Below are 20,000 nucleotides of genomic sequence, written 5' to 3'. Positions count from 1 at the left end.
GTTAGAACATTCCTTAAGTATTAAGATCTTTAAAATCGAACTTTTGATTAAATTTGAAGTTTGAATTAAAACTATTGAAAATTAATGATTAGATTAGAACGGAGATATAAGCATGGGACAACGTTTCACATAGTTAATAATTAACTGTAATAAATTTTAAACAAACGTCTTACAGATGGCATATAATGTTTAATGAATGATTTATGGACCAGCCAATGAAGCTTTAATAACAAATTAACACATCTTTTGGTAATTAGCCTGATTACAAAAACTTTGTTCATTCAAACTCTACGAGTCTAGCTCATTAGGATCTTTTATCATAATGTTATGGAGGAAATACAATTTATTTAAATGTAGAGAGAAGAGTGAAACAAAATGACCACATCAAAAGAAAAATAGTTGGTTCCAAATTAATAGCCAAAATGTTCGGAAAATTAGTCCTAAAATGACAAAATTAGCCCTGGTTGACAGAGGACCATTAAATAACATTTATATGCAAATCTATGATATATTAACTTAAATTTGATTATTTTCGTTTTATTACTTGGCTATTTATTTTATTTAAAATAAATATTTCAGGAAAGAATGATAAAAGGATGTGTAACAGTTGTTGATACGTGCATTAAGTCAATGGGAGATCGTTCAATAGTATAACAAGATGTTATTGCAGACGATATATATTGCTTCTTACTCTTATATTATATACATATGTTTGTGTGTGTTTGTGTGTGTGTGTGTGTGTGCGCGCGTCTGTCAGAGATACCAGATTGGAGCTCTGAAAATATCTCCGCAACTCACCCAGTCTAAAAGAAATAGAAAATACAATACACCCAATGGTCTCAGGCGGAGCCCCGCGTGTTGATAGGCTGCAGGCTGCCAGCTGAAATTTTCTGCCTGGTCGAGGTTTATAGGACATTTGGAAAAATTAATCAGTGCCCCAGAATTGTAAAAGTGGCTTCATCGTCAATATCTTCAAGGTGATCATTCAAACTGTGATGGCCATGACAATGACGTCACTGCCTCACTGCCAGGCTTGCAAAAGCAGGAGGTGCATTTGGTAAATTGAACAGACGGATGTGGAAAGAGCAGTGTGCCTCTTGAATACCACGATTGTTGTATTCAAAGCTGTGGTGCTTTCTACTTTGTTATATAGGTGTGAGGCCTGGACCACCTAACGACGTCACACACGAAAATTCCACTAATTCCACATTAAAATCTTCTGCAGAATTTTACGCGCCAATGGGAAGATGTGATATAGCCAGTGTTGAAGCCTTCATTCTTAGGACTTAGTTTAAATATATGTATATATAAATATATGTATATATAATTTTTATTTATGTATGTTTGTATGCGTGTGTGTTAGGTGTGTGTGTGTGTGTGTGAAGTTCGTGTTAATTATTCAGAGCAAAAACATGTCAGATGTTACACTGGCTTCTCGTTAATTTGACTGAATCACTCGACGATTGATACGAATGCGAACGTATCCGAGTTGTACGATGATGTTGAAAACAAAACCAAAGAAATGTAATAATTAAATCTACTGGATCAGCTGTTGTAGAAATCTTTCTTAGCTACAATTCACATCGCATGATAAACGCATCTCACTAGTATATACACAAACGATTGAAAATAAAACAAGCTGGCAGCGTAATATGCATTCATGTGCATATGCGTGTTTGATTACACGTCGACCTGAGCAACAGATTGCCGACTCAAGGGTGATACAACATTCGTCCGCAAAGTTTTATCGGATTTGATTATATCGAAAATGATTTGAAGCCCGTTTAATACACACTTACAAAAGCTATCGAGACCATTAGTTAATCGTAAATATAATTCATTCTACATCTTCTTAAACATTGCTAAGCACACTTTATATTTTAAAGTTAGGCTGCATCGTTCAAAATTCAAGCTGAACAAATACTTTAGCATTCTTGTCAAGAAGGAAGTGATTTGGTGAGCAGAACAGCAAAGCAAGCAACAACCAAGTGACGTGAAGAAAGTTGTATTGTTGAAACTTAACTCGGATCCAAAAGCCAGCAAACATAACTGGCGCCTACTTTCTCAAAAATTTACCTACAACTGATAATTTATTTTAGGATATGACATTTTTCAAGATAAATCATGTTGGTTTGAGCGTTTTTTGAACATTAATCTTGGCACTAAAATGATAATTTAAAAAAATGAAAATATCTTAAAAATTAGTTAACAGATATATTTTCAAATAAAATAAATGAAATCTTTGAGATAATTATAAACAATTTTTTAAAAATGTGTGAAAGTTAATTCTTTAAAAATATAGTAAATTTTCATTTTCAATTCCAGCCAGGAGATGGACACAACAAACGACGATGTTTAACCAAATTAAAATATTACAAAATCAATTAAGTTTAATTTCAATTAACACAAAAAAATAGTTGTCATGCGTCATAATGGTGATGTCAAAAAATCATTATAGATTATAAATAAAACACTTATGTGTTGTACTGTGTGCATGTTGTGTGCCTGTGTGTGTATGTGTGCATTTGTTATTGTGTTTGAATGTGTGGGAAATCAATCAATCAATTAGCTTATAAAGCGCTATTTCCGCAATGTTCAACAACGCTCCTCAATGAATTTTGAAAACAGATGGGTCTTGAGATCCGCTCTGAACTTTGCAAGTGATGGAGAAATAGTTAGAGAAGTAGGTAGAGAGTTCCAGAGAAAAGGACCAGAAAAAGCAAAAGCAGATTTGGCAAAAGAGTGTTTAACACGAGTTAAGAAAAAGCGAGAAGACGATCGTAAACCGGGGCGTTTAGGTTCAATTAATATATCTGATAAATACTTAGGAAATAATTTAGATTGAGACTTATACATGAACGTGCAAATTTTAAAAATTATTCTATATTTTATAGGTAGCCAGTGCAAGAGAACAAGATGTGGAGATATATGAGAAAAGAAAGGGGCACGAGCAACTAGACGAGCAGCAGAGTTAAAAGCTTTACTTAAAGGGTAGAGTATAGAGTCAGGAAGACCATAGTAGAGCGAGTTACAATAATCAACCCTAGATAAGACTAACGAAGTAACAAGAAGGAGAAGAGTAGGATCATCAAGGAAAGGCAAAAGTTTTTTTATTCTACGTAGATGAAAGTAAGAGCTTCTAGCAACACTATTAATCTGAGAAGAGAGAGACATAGTAGAATCAAAGATAAAACCTAGACTACGAAACTTATGAGACATCAAGAGTTTTAGAATCAGGTAAGATAATAGGAGGAATAGTAATAGAGTGTTTAGATTTATTAAAACAAATTAATGTAAACTTAGAAGGATGAATGTAACTAAAAATAAATGTAACTATAAAATACAAACAGAGATTTCACGTACACACAACTTTCGTGCGCACAACCTTCATCCGCCTATGCAACGAGTGCACTCATTTAATCCCTGCCTGTCCTGTTGCACAACATCTGTGACGACTTAGCTGCATCTGCATTGCAAACCTCTTTGTCCGTAATAATAAAATGTTATTGATATTTCGTAATAAATTAACCAGAATTAAAAATTAGAATACCGATGGCGAGTTAGCTTGAACGTTTAAAATTATGCAAATGCCTCCATGTCTTCATCATTGTGTGTGCACGAAATCTGGCAAGAATAATGATGAAGACATGGAGGCATTTGCATCAATGAGCAATCTTTTGCAAGGAACGTTTGTATACCACTTGATGATTTTCCTATATGGGTTTTTTTTTATAAGTTTCCAGATAAAATTTAAATATAATCTAAGCAAAGCATCGGACTGAAACAATATGATGGGTCGATTTCAGCAAAAAGTTCCATAGTTAACAATTTTGAAAATGTCTTATGCCTATTGCCTAACACTTTACGTAGCTTCTGCCAACCATAAACGAAATAAGGTTCTCATTGAGAAAACTTGTTCAGCCTATTGGTTAATCAATTTCAATCTCAACCATTTATCAATCAATCAACCAATCAAGTTAACGGTTCTTCTCAACATTGGGTCAGCACACTCATTCGCTGTTTGAAGGCGCGTACCTGAGCGTAATTGCAGGTTTAATTTTAATGTTGGGAACCGTTTTACGTTGTGAGCCGCTCAATATTTTAAATCGGCACACATATAACAACAGCTAACATCATCAAATATAACAGTAGGCCTGGTTACATTTACAGATTAAACAGTTGAACTTTTGGACAAAAATTAGATTTCATAAAATCATCGCGTTGTTTAAAACCAACCACATTTTTATAACCGTCACAAATATATTCGCTAGAGGCGCATACAGCTCGAGGAGAAACTAGAACCTTCTGACAGCGAGATACCTAGGACGTTCGAGAAGCGTCGGTGGAACGGGTGTATAAGACGTGCGAGATATTGAATGGTGGTTATTGAATATTTGATTTTAGAAAGCGATCGATTGTTAGTGTTGAAGACGATATTTGTTATTTTACACTGCGTTGTTTTGTTCTATTGTATTTGCGATAAACGTTAGTAAATTTTTATCCGTTAATTTGATATTTTGTGAACATTAACTTCTATTAGTAAAATTAATTAGCGTTGATTATTGATTAATTAATTAATTAACTATTGTTTTATAAATAACTAAATCGATAATTTAGAAGGTCTTTCTTTTTGACATATACATTCTGTCACATTCTGACGTATATGACAGTATTCATAGGATGATGTACGTGTGAGCATGCGTTTGTGTATATGTATTTATTTGACATTTCTGTTACATTTATAGTAAGAATTTGTGTGTATGTATTTATTTGACATTTCTGTTCCATTTACAGTTGGAATTCTTAGTTAAGAGTGGACTATCCACAAGTTTATCTTTTTTGCTTATCCTTCAAATAAATAAACATAAAAAATAAATTTTCACTGGGATTAAACGAACTCGTCGTCGGTCGGGACAGTTACAACAATGAATCAGACCGTGGACAAATGTTAACAAAATTATTTCGGCATACTCGAATTCAAATACTCAACATAGCAAATCGATTAAATATTTAGCTTTATTAACTATTTGTTAATTAAATTAACCGTGATTTATACTGCCAACCAGCTTATAAGATTTCTTTGCGGTCAACTTTGGGTTTATCAAAAGAACATTATATCAACTATTTGATGCACGAATGGTGAAAGCATTTCAAGATTTTATTCTCATTAAACATCGAGTTCTCCAAAGAAATAAAAATCAGTACATTAATATTAATACAATTTTAAATGCCCAGTCACTTTATTAACTAAATCCAACGGACCTGTAAATAAAAAAAAGCATTTTATGTAATTATTATTATATTAGTTTATACAGAGCCCATTCAAGTTTTCATAAACGCTTTAAATTTTTTGTGCCACACGGCACAAAGACTGAACTTTCCATAGCACACGACGTATACATACAATATGTAAGCACGCCCAAGTACATCATTACACACGCATGGCGTACGATAGCGTTTGAGTTTCGGACAGACAGTATTCGAACCAGACCACCGCAAAACTGCACGAGAAGACTTGGCACTTTTACCGACGACCGAGTTAACTCGCCGACCTGAGTCCTCGTTTGACGTAAACGATCGTATCAAAAATATTTCATCACATAAAATAACTGATCATAGGAAGAAATTTAAATTAGAAACTATGATGCCAACCTGGTCCTATGCCAACAACTGTTTTACTGCCGGGAGCAATTTGTGTTCTGCCAGCATCTCGTACCATACTGACTGGTAAACGTAACAACCTTGCCTGGGCAGCTAACCTCAGCCTGTTGATGTCAAAATAAGGTAAGCGACTAACTATAAAAATTTGCAATTAGAATCTTTGAAAATAAAAATAGCTGTAAAAGCAGACAAGTTTGTAAGAAGTGGACAATAAACAGAGGTGTAGGTGTACTTGACTGGTTAATTTAAAGTGGAATCTTTTTATTTTTTGTTTTTAATTAAACAAAGATTGTGCAACTTTACGCAAATATATTGCCTCCAATGTTAATAAGAACGTTTACAAAACTTTTTGGTTTAAACGTAGTCCTTCAGGCTTAATAAACCTAACAATATTTTCTGAATCAACCTAATGATTTAGTTTATTTTTCCATTGAATTGCTCAAAACTATTAAAAAGGATTTCAATCAACAAATGTTAGTATTTTATTTAATGTCAATAAACTTCAAAATTGACTAACAATTCTTCTTCACTGTCACACTTGACAACAACTTTTGGTTGTCCATTGTATTTATATTCTTTGTATAATTCTGGAAAGTTCAACATCAAATATTCATTGGCCATGACAGCTGCATGTGAACACTGTTTATAAAAAATGTTTTTAATATATTAGCCTAAAATGTGAAATTAATTTAAAAAAAAATTTTCAATAACTCATGCAGTTGCAAACAAACAGTTTATTTTCATCAAAAATCCAATTAAATGAATGCTGCAATCATAAGCAGTTTTATTTAAGAACAATTAACTGTGATGAGGCAGATCATAATAGAAAAAAATCTTTTAGTCACAAATGCTTCCAGTGCAAATTTTTGTTTCGGAGAGAAAAATTTATTTTATAACAATTCAGTGTTGTAAACAAAAAATCAAAAGTTTAGCTCTTCAAGATTATAAATGAAGGTCAGAATAACAAATGCTGAAAGCTGAGCACCCCTGACATTAAATTCTGAAAGTCACTTTTTGGAAGTTTTTAACAATGTATGGCTTAATCTAAAAGTAAATAAAGCATATTTAAGTTTATGTTCAAGCACATTAGCGTAAATTTCGTAAATTTCGGTTAAACTTAAACAGGATGTACCACAAAATGATAATAATGATTACTGTAATAAAACAATTTGTAACAAAATTTAGCCACAAGTTTCAAATGAGATAGAAGACAAAGATGAATGAGGCAGATGAAACAATGTTTTATACTTGAGCTGCCACTTTGCCTTTACCCATTTTTAAATCATTCCTTACAACCAACACCAACTTGCATTCTCCGCTGTCTCCCATTTCAGAGGCTTCGGGCTAAAAAAATTATTAACGAAATATGGTTTAGTAATTCAAATTTTTTAGTAACTTCAATCATTATTTTCAATAATTTAATACAAAAAACATGTAATTAAATTCTATCAATTTATAATGACAAAAGTTAAATTTTATAAGTTTAATAAAAATTATTTCAAGAATCATCAAGCATCAATATGACATTAAATTTCTATAACAGGTTTTTCCATAATTAAAACATTTTTCAGATCATTCAACTACAATTTAAATAATGTAAATTTACTAAACTATGTATAGTAGAGAATAAGCAACTTGAAAATGTTTCACATGTCACTATGGGACACAGTGAAGTAATAAAACAGCAGATGGTTGAATATTTATTATTAAAAAAACTAAATAGCAAAAAACGTATAACATCACAGAAGTGACATAAAAAATAATCCAGCCGTTATTAAATTCATTATTCATATTCAATATTCATTATTCATAAATTCATTATAATTAATGAATTAATTAAATTATTGATTAAATTAATTAATTAATGATAAAATGATAATTCAGTTAAATTAAAAAACATTTAATTTATTAAATCAAAATAAAAGTGACATTTAAATAAACTTTCTCTAATATCTAATTCATTAATCATTTTAAAAGTAAATTTAAATTTAAAAAAAAAACATTATTTGCCAAATTAAAAATTTAATTTTGTCAAACTTTGATCAAAGAGATAGATGTCATCATATCCTAAAACTAGCCTCCTAGAGTTTTAGGTTAAATTTTAACCGTTAAAACTCTCTTAGAATCTTATATTTTTTTATACTTTTACAGATATAAAGTACAATCAATCAATAGATTTATTTATTGATAGAGTAGACGATGGAATAAATAAATATATATATATATAAATAATTATATTAAATTATAATTAGAATGTCGCACGCTTTTGTAAATTTTTTACCACTAATTATAACTGAAGTAAAAACAAGCACAAGAAGATAGGTAGGGAAAAGAAAACAAACCTCATTACCATTTTCTAGAAAAGGTATTCTGGTTGCAACTAACTGAACCTTCCGTCTTCTTAATATTGCCCAAGCAACTCCACATCCACAGCCAAACCCTATGAAAACTGACAGAAAGTATTTGAAATCGTACATTGCTGGCCTGAGCGATGTAAGGAACTTTAAAAGTAAACAACAGCACAGTATAAATAAATCTACGAAATTGAAAGAAATTATAAAATTACATACTAGATCTTTGTTTCGATACGTATTCATATAAAAGCTTGCCAACCTAATTCTGATAATCGCGACGGGATTGAAGTGACCGCAATGAAGTTTCGAGCATGGACATTCATTTTATTTAACGGTCATATTTCGTATACCGATAAACAGCGACATATAATAAGAGACATTACAACAACGATTTAATATGACATTTCATTGAAAAATTCTTTGAGTGTTTTTAAAAAACTCATTTGACTGCAGCATGCAACGAGAGTAAGGCTGAGCCAACAATTATGTCTAGTAAAAAACGTTTTACACGCATGCGTTGACAACATCAGGAAATAATCTTTTATATCATTGTTACAAGAAACGTTAGATGAAATGAAACCAGCGGCATTTAACAATAAGAATCATCAGTACAAAAAATGTGTTATTGCATTTTTCTATAATTATACTGCAATGCAACGAAAGCTTAAGAGGTGTTGGCGTCACACGTTGTCACATGAAGATGTCGCTTGTCAACCAACAAGAATATGATTATGATTATTGGAAAGCCATGTGATCAAGACCAAAATGTTAAATCAGTTAAAACAAAGAAATTTAACGTGAAAAGCCACATACTAATTCTCGCCAATAAAAAAAATTACATGCTTTTTTTATATAAACATAAATAATGATCACAAACATAAGCGTAGATTATGAACCTAATAACAAATAATAAATTCACCACTCATTGCCAGACAAAATAGGTTTTTCTTTAGCACTATTATACAAGTTTGTGGCAATTTGTTTGTAACGTATGGCTTGTTCTTCATTTTTTTCAACTCCATCCCCCAATTTATACATACGACTAACATTTGCACATGCATAGGGATTGTCACGTTCACAAGAAATAACAGCATATTTGAAAGCAAGTTCTTTGTTCTGTGGAACATCTTTTTCTCCTTTTAAATATAAAGCACTCAACCTAAAACAGCTATGTGCATCACCATAGCTGCAACCTTTGGTCAAATTTTCTTCCACTTTTTTAAAATCTATTTTTTTATCCTTTGTCTTGCCTTCCTGATGCATAAGAGCATAGTTGTGGCAACTGGGACCATCTCTGTATTCACATCCTCTTTCAAACGACTCAAACGCTTTCGATTGGTTCATATCACAACCTGGTGATTAAAATTTTATTAAACATAATAACAAGCATATATTTATTTGTTTATGAACACCAACCAAAATGCCTTAATAATAGATATGAAAGAAATACAAAATAAATTTAAAAACTGTTTAAAAATAGTTGCAAGCAATAGCACATTAACTTTTTCAGAATAATAAATAAGGTGAATGGATTAAAAAACGGAGAAAACTTAAAAAATGTGGCTGTATTTTTATTAACATTAAAATGTGCAAGTAACAAATATTTAAATAGAAATTGAGTGGTGGAATATCAATTTTTTATAAAACCTTTTCCAGCAAGATTAAAGATTCCCACTTTAAAGCAACTAGGCCCATGCTTATTTTTTGAACAATTAAATTGAAAAACTGCAAACGCTTTCTGCCAATCTTTCAAAACTGTTTCCAGGAAACTTCCTAGCCGATGACAACCATCTGGTGAATTTTCATTATAACACTGAAAACGATATTCAATACCAATTCTATCTAAATACTCTTTGGCTTGAGCCTCATCTTTCAAATCATAACTATCTGGAATAAGATCATGAAATTACGTGATTAAATCAAAAAAGTATGTTCATAAAAAAACATTGGCATGATAGAAACAAGAAATTCTTTTTGATTCACCAAAATAGTTTGAATTATTTTTGTAACTCCATACATTAGAAGGCTGTTTGTAAATCAGCCAATAAATCTTTTTCAGAAAAGCACATGATTTATGGAAATATGGATACTATTGTTATTTAAAATTCTATCATAAAAAATTCTCAGAGGTCTCAGCAATATTCAATCAGAGCATGACTCATTGTGTGTTCATTTTATCACAAACAAAAAAAATTAACATTAGTTTTCTTATATTGAGATGAAATCTTCCAGTAATATTTTTCCTTAAAAAAACACTAAGTAGACGAATTAGACAGACAAGCCATATCAATGAGACCAAGCATTGCTCAAAATGAAATGTCAAAAACTGAGGCAGCTTTGGCACTACCATACCTCATTATAATTTTTTCAAGTGTCTTCAAAAAGTGTAGTCAAAATTTCTATTGAACGTTGATGTGCAAATGGCACTTACAAAGCCATGAACAATAAAAAATAAAGAAGACATAAGCAAGTGTAAATGAAAAAAACAAGAGATAAAACTTGAACCATTATTTATAAACTGATTTAAGATGAATGGGGGGAAAGTAGCCGTAAAGGTAAACATTAGGTTTTGGTGTTTACAGTTTTTTGTTATTTTAAAATAGCATACTCTATTTACGACTAAGCAGAAAATAATATGGTTTAATTACTTTATCAAATGAGTTTTCTAAATATATATGTATGTATATGTATTGTGTTGATCATGATATTCTACTGCGGAGATTATGTGAAGATTTTGGTGTAAAGGGAACAGTACTCGCATGGTTCACATCATATTTTTAAAATTGTACTGAACAGATTTTTTACAATAAAACCTGGTCTAGAATTAAGAACATAAAGTTTGGAGTTCCTCAGGGGTCGGTGTTGGGACCAATATTGTTTCTGTTGTACACACATGAGATCCTGGATGTCATCAAGTCCTTTGGATTCACCGGGCATGCCTTAGCTGATGATATACAGATTATTGTTAGTTGCCCGGCAGAGGAGTTTGATGAGATGGGTAACAACTTAACACGTTGTCTGGTAGAGGTCAATAAATGGATGATTAAAAACAGACTAAAACTTAATCAGAGTAAAACAAAACTACTACCGGTAGGAACCTGGCAACAGCTTTCAAGAATAAATATCTCATCACTGGATATAGATAATGTCAAAGTGGAATTCTGTACAAATGCTTCAAGTTTGGGCGTTAACATTGATTCTAAGTTAACGTTGGATCATCACATAAAATCATTGATGAGAGTTTGCACCTTCCAACTACATAGGTTGAAATTGATAAAAAAAATCGCTAGACGAAAATACTCTTAAGATGTTAATGCATGCATTCATCCATTCGCGTTTGGATTATTGTAACAGTTTGTTCAACGGCTTACCAGAAAAATCATTTGGGATGTTACAGTCAATTCAAAATTGTGCGGCTAGAGTTGTGTCTGGCGCCTTTAAATACGACCATGTTTCACCAATTTTAAAGCAACTACATTGGTTCTGTTCTGTTCAAAACTTGTGTATTAATTTTTAAATGCATCAATAATTGTGCACCTAGATATTTGATAGACAAAACAACACGAAGGGCACCTCATTATGTCAATTTGCGATCTGATGAGTCAAATTACCTGACAGTACAGACAAGCCAGTTAAGAATATGATCTAGAAATTTTGCTGTTTTGGCTCCTAGGATATGGAACAATCTCTCAAGCCACTTACGGGATCCTAGTCTGAATTTGTTGACATTTAGAAGGCTGTTAAAGACTTATTTGTTTTCATCCTAACATTTGTTTTTGTTTTTGCATTTTGAGAGCGCTTTTGATAAATTTTACATTTTAATTGGCGCTACATAAGTTGTAATAATAATAATAATGTAAAATTATTACTTTAACATAAAATTGGTATAAATCATGGAATACAATTAAATTACATAACTTTAGTTCAAATCAAACCAGTAAAAGGTGAGCAGCTATTGTCTCTTTAAAAACTAACAAAAAACCAATAGCTTTGACATTTGCCTTTTCATTGTGATTAAGAAATAGACTTTTAAAGACAAAAAGGAGTCAAAGTAAAAATTTCATTGTATAGTTTTTTCAAGCTAGACTACCTGCTATTTATATCATTTATTTATTTCATAAAAGGCTGAAATAAATAAAGCACTACCTAAATTTGAAAATGATTGTATTTAATTTTTTAAAAGCATTGGCATTGGCTAACTACTTACTCAACTAAATTAAAAAATTAAAGTATTAAACGAAGCAATATTAAAATATCGAAATATAAATTAATGGAATTTTCATAATGGTGAATTGAAATTGAATATGATGAACATTAAGATTAACTTTATAATTAGATTATTAGCCATTAGAATCTAATGTTAATTGTTAATCTAAAAATCTAATCATTAGATTCTTAGATTAAAAATTAAAACAATTAAAATTAGTTTAATTTAACGTAAAAATAAAAATAATTTTAAAACTATTAAAATCCGCCTAAAATGGCCCGGTTATATTTTTTATGGTTTTTTAGTTTTTACCTACTGAGTGGCGTTTGTTCCCTCATTTCTGATAGTTTTATGATGACGAACAATTGTCGAATTATTTCTGACAAAGAATAATATTCAACAGAAAGTTGCCGATTCAAGCGCTCGGTCGGCTACACAAGCAAGACTCATCAAACAAGAGTGAACGATAATTGAAAAGTTAAATGCGGCAATCAAAGACAGTTAAACGTATCCCATATACACATTATTTTATTCTGAATACATACGAACGAAGCATAAGCAATAAATATGCAAAAGAAACATTTTCACGACAGAACTCCGCAAAAATGATTTTATTCTATACATATATTGAATAAGCCACATCAACTTAAGTAAGGAAAAATCGTGCATATTAGCCGATATGGTATTTTTACGTCAGCCTGACACAACACTACTTGCTCTACCCAATCGCGCTAGTCAAAATACAGAGAGGTAACGCCATTTACTTAATCGAAAGTTATTGGAACGAATAAGACATCATCTCGCAAATCTATCACGTCACATCATTCTTATTTTTCCTTTTTTAAGCACATCAAACGGACGAACTGCCACAGGAATTTTTTCTTGTTTCTTAGTCGTTATTAAAAAATTACTTTATTGGCCACCTGATAAAACTCTGCAAAATATATCAAAGATGACAATATGTATCTTGCCTGCGAGTAGCCATCAGCAGTTAGCCTTAAATTCTCAACCATTTTTTTTCAACTGTTAGGAATACTCGCATTTCGCTTACTTGAAATATGCACTATTTTTTTAAACACATATAATCATACACGTTATCCCTCACATATGACCCTCTACATGTTTAAAACTTTTACAATGCACGCGGTTCCACCGCTAAAAAAATTACATGCGGTACTTTTGGACTGTGGCTCGTCAGAATACTATGATATAATCCTCGTTATTCATATGAAACACGGAGTATGAAACATCACCCGAGCCACGTCAACGTCAAATCAGCAGCCATTAAAATGTTTTTGAAATATCTTTGGATACAATTCAGTTAGAAAAGCCCCATACACACTTTTCAAATTTTATGTACCCAGCAACAGTCGACCGATAGGAATTAATGTCCTCCGGCTCGGCTTATTTGCTGGAAAACCACTCCAGTTAATGCTAATTACAATAAAAGTTATAAACAAAGTTTGCAAAAATAGGCAGTAAATCAGAGTTGGATCTCTTGTGCGATCACGTGGTAATCATACGAGAAAATGTTAGTTTCCTCATGTTACATGCCAACATTTTGCAAAGCGAAAATAAAAAGTAAACAAATTAAATAAAAATATTCACACTAATAAACGGAATGTACATAACAACAATGTAACTAATACTTAAAAATGAAAAACTAGAAGCACAACGCAAAAACGTGCTCGGCACGGCCAACGTTGAACGAGAAATGAAATGAACGATTACAGGAAACGGGTTATATTTATAATAAAAAAGCAAAGAAATTATAACCACTTAAGTCAAAAGCTTTTGTTGGTGTTTCATAATATTTATTTATTTTGAATTTTTTTTAACAATACTTATTGTTAATAAATAAATTTGTTAATTTGGTGAATTAGTTTTATTTGGTTGAATTAGTTTTATTTTTTCAAATTTGTAAAACTTAGAATTAATTTTTTGTCGCCATAGTTACCGATCTCAGTTCCGTAAATAAAATTAAATTTGATGTACTTTTCATTGCGTAATTTAAATAACAGAAAATTATTTCAATCTCTTGTCAACAAAATGTCATTTGGTGATGGAATTTTTTCAAATACTGAACAAACAAAAAATGAAAATCTTAACAAAGTTGATATTGATAGTGACTGCGATGACGAAAATACAACAAGAACAAGGAGAGCACCTAACCAGCTGATGATTGAAGTGAAGTTTTTAAATTCAATAATTAATATTTGTTAACGGTGTATTAGTTCTTTTTTTTTAAATTTGAACTTTCATCTTACAAATGAACTATACTATATATAATAGACATAGTTCTACAACAGCCACAGGTTCATTTGCATTTGAAGTTTAAGATTAACCTACTTAGTCCTAGTTAAGTCTAGTAGATTGAGATTGGAAGGAGACTTTTTGTGTAGTGCACTCTTGTTTCTAGTGAGGTTTTCAAAAAAGTATACACTTAATTAAACAATTGTAATCTACAAATCTACCAGAGAATTCTTTAAAATATTGTTTGCTTTTATGGATTATGCATTCTATTAATTTAAGTTTAAATAATGTTTTATTTTTGTTTTATCAATTGGCTTAAAGTTTTATTCATTAAAATCAAGTTTGTTGGATTAACATGTATGTATTTCAAGAATGAAATAGTTCTTATTTTATGTATTCAGTTCTTAGATTGCATTATGAATGAAGATTTTGAGATCGGTTTGAAACTTGGACAAATGAGTTAGTTCTTGAATTTAATTTTTTATTTTTATTCAAAATAAAATATAATATAATACTGCACATGGAAATTATTTGAGTAATATTGAAATACACAATCTGAATAGTTTTATTTTGAATAGTGTCTTAAGTTTCCAAAAAACATGTTTAATCGGTTGAACTGTTAAACCTTATTAAATTGTTATAATAAATTTTCCATATAATAATTTATTAGTTTTTGCCATACTTTTTAAAAAATGATTATTAACGTTTGCTTTTAAGTTCTAATGTATGAACCGAACAACCTGCAAGTAAAACAGTTCAACTCATTATTAATTGAAAAAATGGCTCAAAGTAAGAATACTGCATTGATCAGTTAATTTAACAACACATTGAAAATTTTAATTTTCTGCTATTTCTACGTTGTCCCTTATGCAGAATACTTTTTGCATTTAAATTTTAAAACATTTACTGACCAAACATTTTACAGACAAAAATGTCCAAGAAAATTCATTGAAAAACCTGAAGTAAGATATGATTGGATTTATTTTGGTGTTTTATGTAAATTTATTTATTTTTTTTAAAAGAATTATTTATTTATTTTTCTCAAAAAAATTATGCATGCTAGATTTAATTACATTTGATAATAATGAATAAGACCTGAAGAACTCAGTGACGACAGTGAGGAAAGTGATGCTTCATCTTCATCCTCATCACTGATATCATCATCAACATCATCATCATCATCCTCGTTGTCTTCAGAAACGAGCTCAGCATCATTGTCATTAGCAAATTTGAAATTAGAAATAAATAATATGAAGATCAGGTAACTTTTTTTTGAAAATAGAACTTTGGTGGTTTGTCATTAAAGATTTCTTCGACAGTACTTCTCATCATACTCGTTAGGGTTTCCATTTCGGTTTTTCATTATTCAACATAAAATGTTTTGTAAATTACTTCATTATTAAAACGATAGAATTTAAATAATATCAACTTAACACTGCTGATTCATCATATAAACGCCACAATACATTAAAACAAACCTTTCTAGCAGGAATTGATGTCATCTTGTTTGCACATGTTTGCTGATGTTTATTTAAACTCGTTCAAAACGTTTTTTAAACATTAATCAATTTTCTTGTTGAAAAAGTTGAACTGAATTTAACAAACGCTGTTTTTGAAGAGTTCATAATTATACAAATTCAGTCGTTCGATTGTTCGTGCACATTCGATGATTTATAGTGCCGGAGAATGAAGAAAAATATAGAAATCTACGTGAGAAATCATTTTATCGTCTTATAAAATGCTCCTAATTTTTACAAATGATTTCATTATTTATGTAATAAAAATATAAAAAGTATTTGCGTTATTTGTATTCGTTGGATTGTTTTGTTGGAGAATGTTCGATTTAATATTATTTTGCTTTTGTTGTCGGATTATAAATCGGACAAATTAAAACGAATAATGTTATTTTATTAACCAAACAACCGTAACGATCTTGTACTAACGTAAAAAGGGAAGAGGAAAAGTAAAACAAAGAAGTAGTCAATCAATCAATCATCTTCGTTTGTTTAGCGTCCAGAGACCCAGTTCCCCGAGGTAGGACGTTGTTTTCTTTGCCATCAACTTTTTGCGCCAAATTAGACGATCAGTTGTATCCATTTCATTTAAATTTAGAGCTTTCATGTCTTGCTCGATTGTTTGCGACCAGGACTTCTTTGGACGGCCTTTGGGACGTGTGCCAGGTACTTCAACATCCACTATTTCCAGTGTGCCAGGTACTTCAACATCCACTATTTCCACTTCATTTGACATGATCAAACCACCGCAGTCGGTGTTGCCGGCATTCGCCCTTTATATCATCTAAAGCAGCACGACGCAGGATTTCGGTAGATTTGATGTGGTCTTTCAGACTAACTAATTCGTTGCATCCATCGAAGCATTTTCATGTCGGTTGGTTGAAGTTGTTGTTCCAGTTTGGTTGTCATTGGTCATGTTTCTGCACCATATAACAACACCGGACGTATCACAGATTTATAAAGTCTTGATCGTAGTTGTAGTGGGATGTCACGTCGCATCAATATAGAGGCAAGGAGATGCCATTTATTCCAGGTTGCACGTATGCGTGCTCGAACGGCAGCTTCAGCTGTTTCAGTATAATCCAGAACATCCCCTAGATATTGAAACGATGTGACTTTCTCTACCTTATGTTTTCGCCTAGCCCTGCTAACATTAATTTTGGTAGCCGATCGTCGACGAGATTGTCATTGAAACCGAGCCCGCATTGATGAATGGTTGCCGCCGTCCCGTGTGCAACCAAAAAAGCTAGAGTGAGGGAAGATTTAGAAAGCTTAGCGTCGCATGCATCTTAAATTGTTATATATATATATATATATATAAAATATATATAATACTATATATATATATTGATGAAAATCACAGCATTTTCGTCGTTAGTTAACTTCCTGTTTAACTTTTCGATTTTTTTTTCTAACGGTGTTCGTAAATTATTTTAAAGTTTCTTGAGTTCAAAACCAAAATTTTTGTACATTTTATGCATGATAGAACAATAAGCTTTTTTCAGTGGTGACGTAAGTACTCAAAAAATGTACTTAAGTATAAGTACTAAGTACTCAGTAATAAAAGTACTTAAGTATAAGTACTAAATATAAAAGCAAATTGTGTACTTGATACTTATAAGTACTAAGTATAAGTACTAAGTACATAAGTACCTAAGTACATACCATGGTTAATTTGAAATATTTATAAATTTATTAAACTCAGAAATCAACTCATTATTTACAGTAATTTATTTACATCAATAAAAGAGTTTGTTCTTTTTGAGTAAAAGTAAAGTTTCAAATGATTCATCACTTAAACGATTTCTTTTAGGAGTGAGAATCATTCCAGCCTGGCTAAATATACGTTCCACAGGTGCTGATGATGGCACAGTGGTATTGTACTTCAAAAACACTTGTGCGACAGCAGGATACCTAAGGAACAATAATATAGTTGTTAACCGAAATAGCAAATTATTAATTTGTTATTAATACTTGAGAATAAAAATGTATTAGAAAATCAAGCATATACATATTATACATATATAATATATTACAGAAAAATATTGATTACCTTTTGAGTTGTTCCATATCATATGAAGGATCACAGGCCCGGTTCCAGACATTTGGCGGCCCTAGGCAGAGCTACATCTATGGTGTTGGCTACTCTACCGATATATGATATATCAATGTCAGTGACTTGGAGGAAAAACTTATTTTTGTTTTTTTTCTAGTTTTTTTTATATACGTATTGATATTACATAATATATAATATTATTTTTGAACCTATATTTTATCCACCCATATTTTACCAAGTTTATTGGATAGGTTCTTACAATTTTTATAAAAAATATTTTTCCATATTTTAAAAATAGAATTCAAATTATTAAATACTTTAGATTTTAGAACTTTGAATTGAATTAAAAATTGTATGTCAAATTTTATTATTAATGCCATTTTCTGAGAACTGCCCAACATAAAAGTAAAAAGTAATTATAGTAGCTACTAGCTAGTAAAATATAATTATTCAGTTTCAGTGCACCGAATGATCATCTGAATAAATTACAATATTCATTTTTGCTTTATTTGAATTTGACTTTTCTGGCTTTCATGTTTGCAAAATCGTCAATTAATGCTGAATAGTCGAGTTCAGAAGCAATATCATTTTCGATAGAAATTTGTGCTAATCCAACAAGTCTATTTTGTGTCATTGTTGAACGTAAGTATGTCTTGATTAGTTTTAATTTGGAAAAACTGCGTTCGGCTGATGCCACCGTTATAGGTACTGTTAATAAAATTCGCAAAGCAGTCGTAACATTTGGAAACACGTCTTGAAAAATATTTATAAAACGACGTTGTTTCATTTTTTTTAAATTTCCATAAATATTTTTTGATGCTTATTTAAGTTATTTTGCAAAATTGGCGGCCCCTAAAATCGGCGGCCCTAGGCAGCTGCCTAGTTTGCCTAATGGAAGAACCGGGCCTGAAGGATTACTAAGATATTGCAGTCCTTCAACTTTTTCATTCGATCGTGATTCGGAACTTGGTTCGTGGAATCCATAAAAATCTGCACTAGTACAACCTCTAGTATTTCTGTCTTCATAAACTGTTGAAGAATTGCTCATTCTGACCACTTCTGCTAGAAACAAGTCTTCAACTTGCTCACGAACTGATGATTCTATCCACCTGATTTTAAAAAACGGATGGCTGATCGAAGCCACAACAAATGCTCTCATCTTGCTGTTGCTTGAAATATCTTTAAAGTCAATTATATCGCCAAAGCGTTTATCCATGCCACATTGAAGAGCAGAAACAAGAGCTGAAGTGTACGATGGAGTAAAAGATTGCAGCAAATATAGTTGGTAAGACAGCACCAAAATAAGACTCCATTGAAACCTCACCTTGGAGCTTGTCCAATGCTAGTGAAATTGGTCTCATCAGTTCCAACCACTCATTAAGAAAACTCAAATCTATATTGCTGAACTTCGGCAGCTGCAAACGTTCCATCACAACATTTACTTTATCGCGAAGACTATATATAATGCTATAACAGTCAAATTCAGAATTCCAGTGTTGCGTCCAAATGTCAGCAGTCGTGCAAACAAATTGAAAATTTTTTAGAGTCTCTTTAATAGTCTTCTTCATATCAGTAATCTTTGTGGCCAGAATACCTTTTAATGTCTCGGTACACATAACTCGGGCTTTTGAGTTCAGACCCTGTATCAAAGTTTTAAACCCCTCTCCTTCCACAATTGAAAGTGGTTGCAAGTCGTTGATAACAAAATTAATTATTAAATCCTCAACCTTTTTATTTGATATTGATGATACATTTAATAAGTCAAGTTGCTGTTGTTTTTTATATGGAGTTGAAACTGTGGTAGTTTCTTCATCTGCACCTCGCTTTCTACCCGTCTTTAATTTATTTTCTTCCTCGTGCATCTTTTGTAGATAATTTTCACCATGTGTCTTCTGTATATAAAAATGAAAATGCAATAAATAGAAATTTAATGGAGAGTTAATTCGAGATTTATT

At 31.3% G+C, this 20,000-nt stretch overlaps 2 protein-coding genes across 2 annotated transcripts; both read right to left on the bottom strand.

Moving 5' to 3' along the window:
* Positions 1-5,212: 5,212 nt before the first annotated feature.
* On the bottom strand, positions 5,213-7,002 carry HELRODRAFT_64646 (hypothetical protein; the record flags this gene model as incomplete). Its single annotated transcript, XM_009017305.1, has 4 exons — positions 5,213-5,262; positions 5,653-5,765; positions 6,179-6,300; positions 6,910-7,002. Coding segments are annotated over 4 exons (378 nt in total), but the record flags the coding sequence as incomplete, so codon positions are not given.
* A 1,928-nt stretch (positions 7,003-8,930) lies between these two features.
* HELRODRAFT_160337 (hypothetical protein) lies at positions 8,931-10,318 on the bottom strand (the record flags this gene model as incomplete). The annotated part of the gene is made up of 3 exons (XM_009017304.1): positions 8,931-9,367; positions 9,663-9,902; positions 10,294-10,318. The coding sequence occupies 3 exons, from the start codon at positions 10,316-10,318 to the stop codon at positions 8,931-8,933; spliced, it is 702 nt and encodes a 233-aa protein (XP_009015552.1).
* Positions 10,319-20,000: the final 9,682 nt, after the last annotated feature.

This window comes from Helobdella robusta (genome assembly GCF_000326865.2).
Source record: "Helobdella robusta unplaced genomic scaffold HELROscaffold_2, whole genome shotgun sequence".
NCBI lineage: Eukaryota > Metazoa > Annelida > Clitellata > Rhynchobdellida > Glossiphoniidae > Helobdella > Helobdella robusta.
This window is presented reverse-complemented; position numbering and strand designations above follow the sequence as displayed.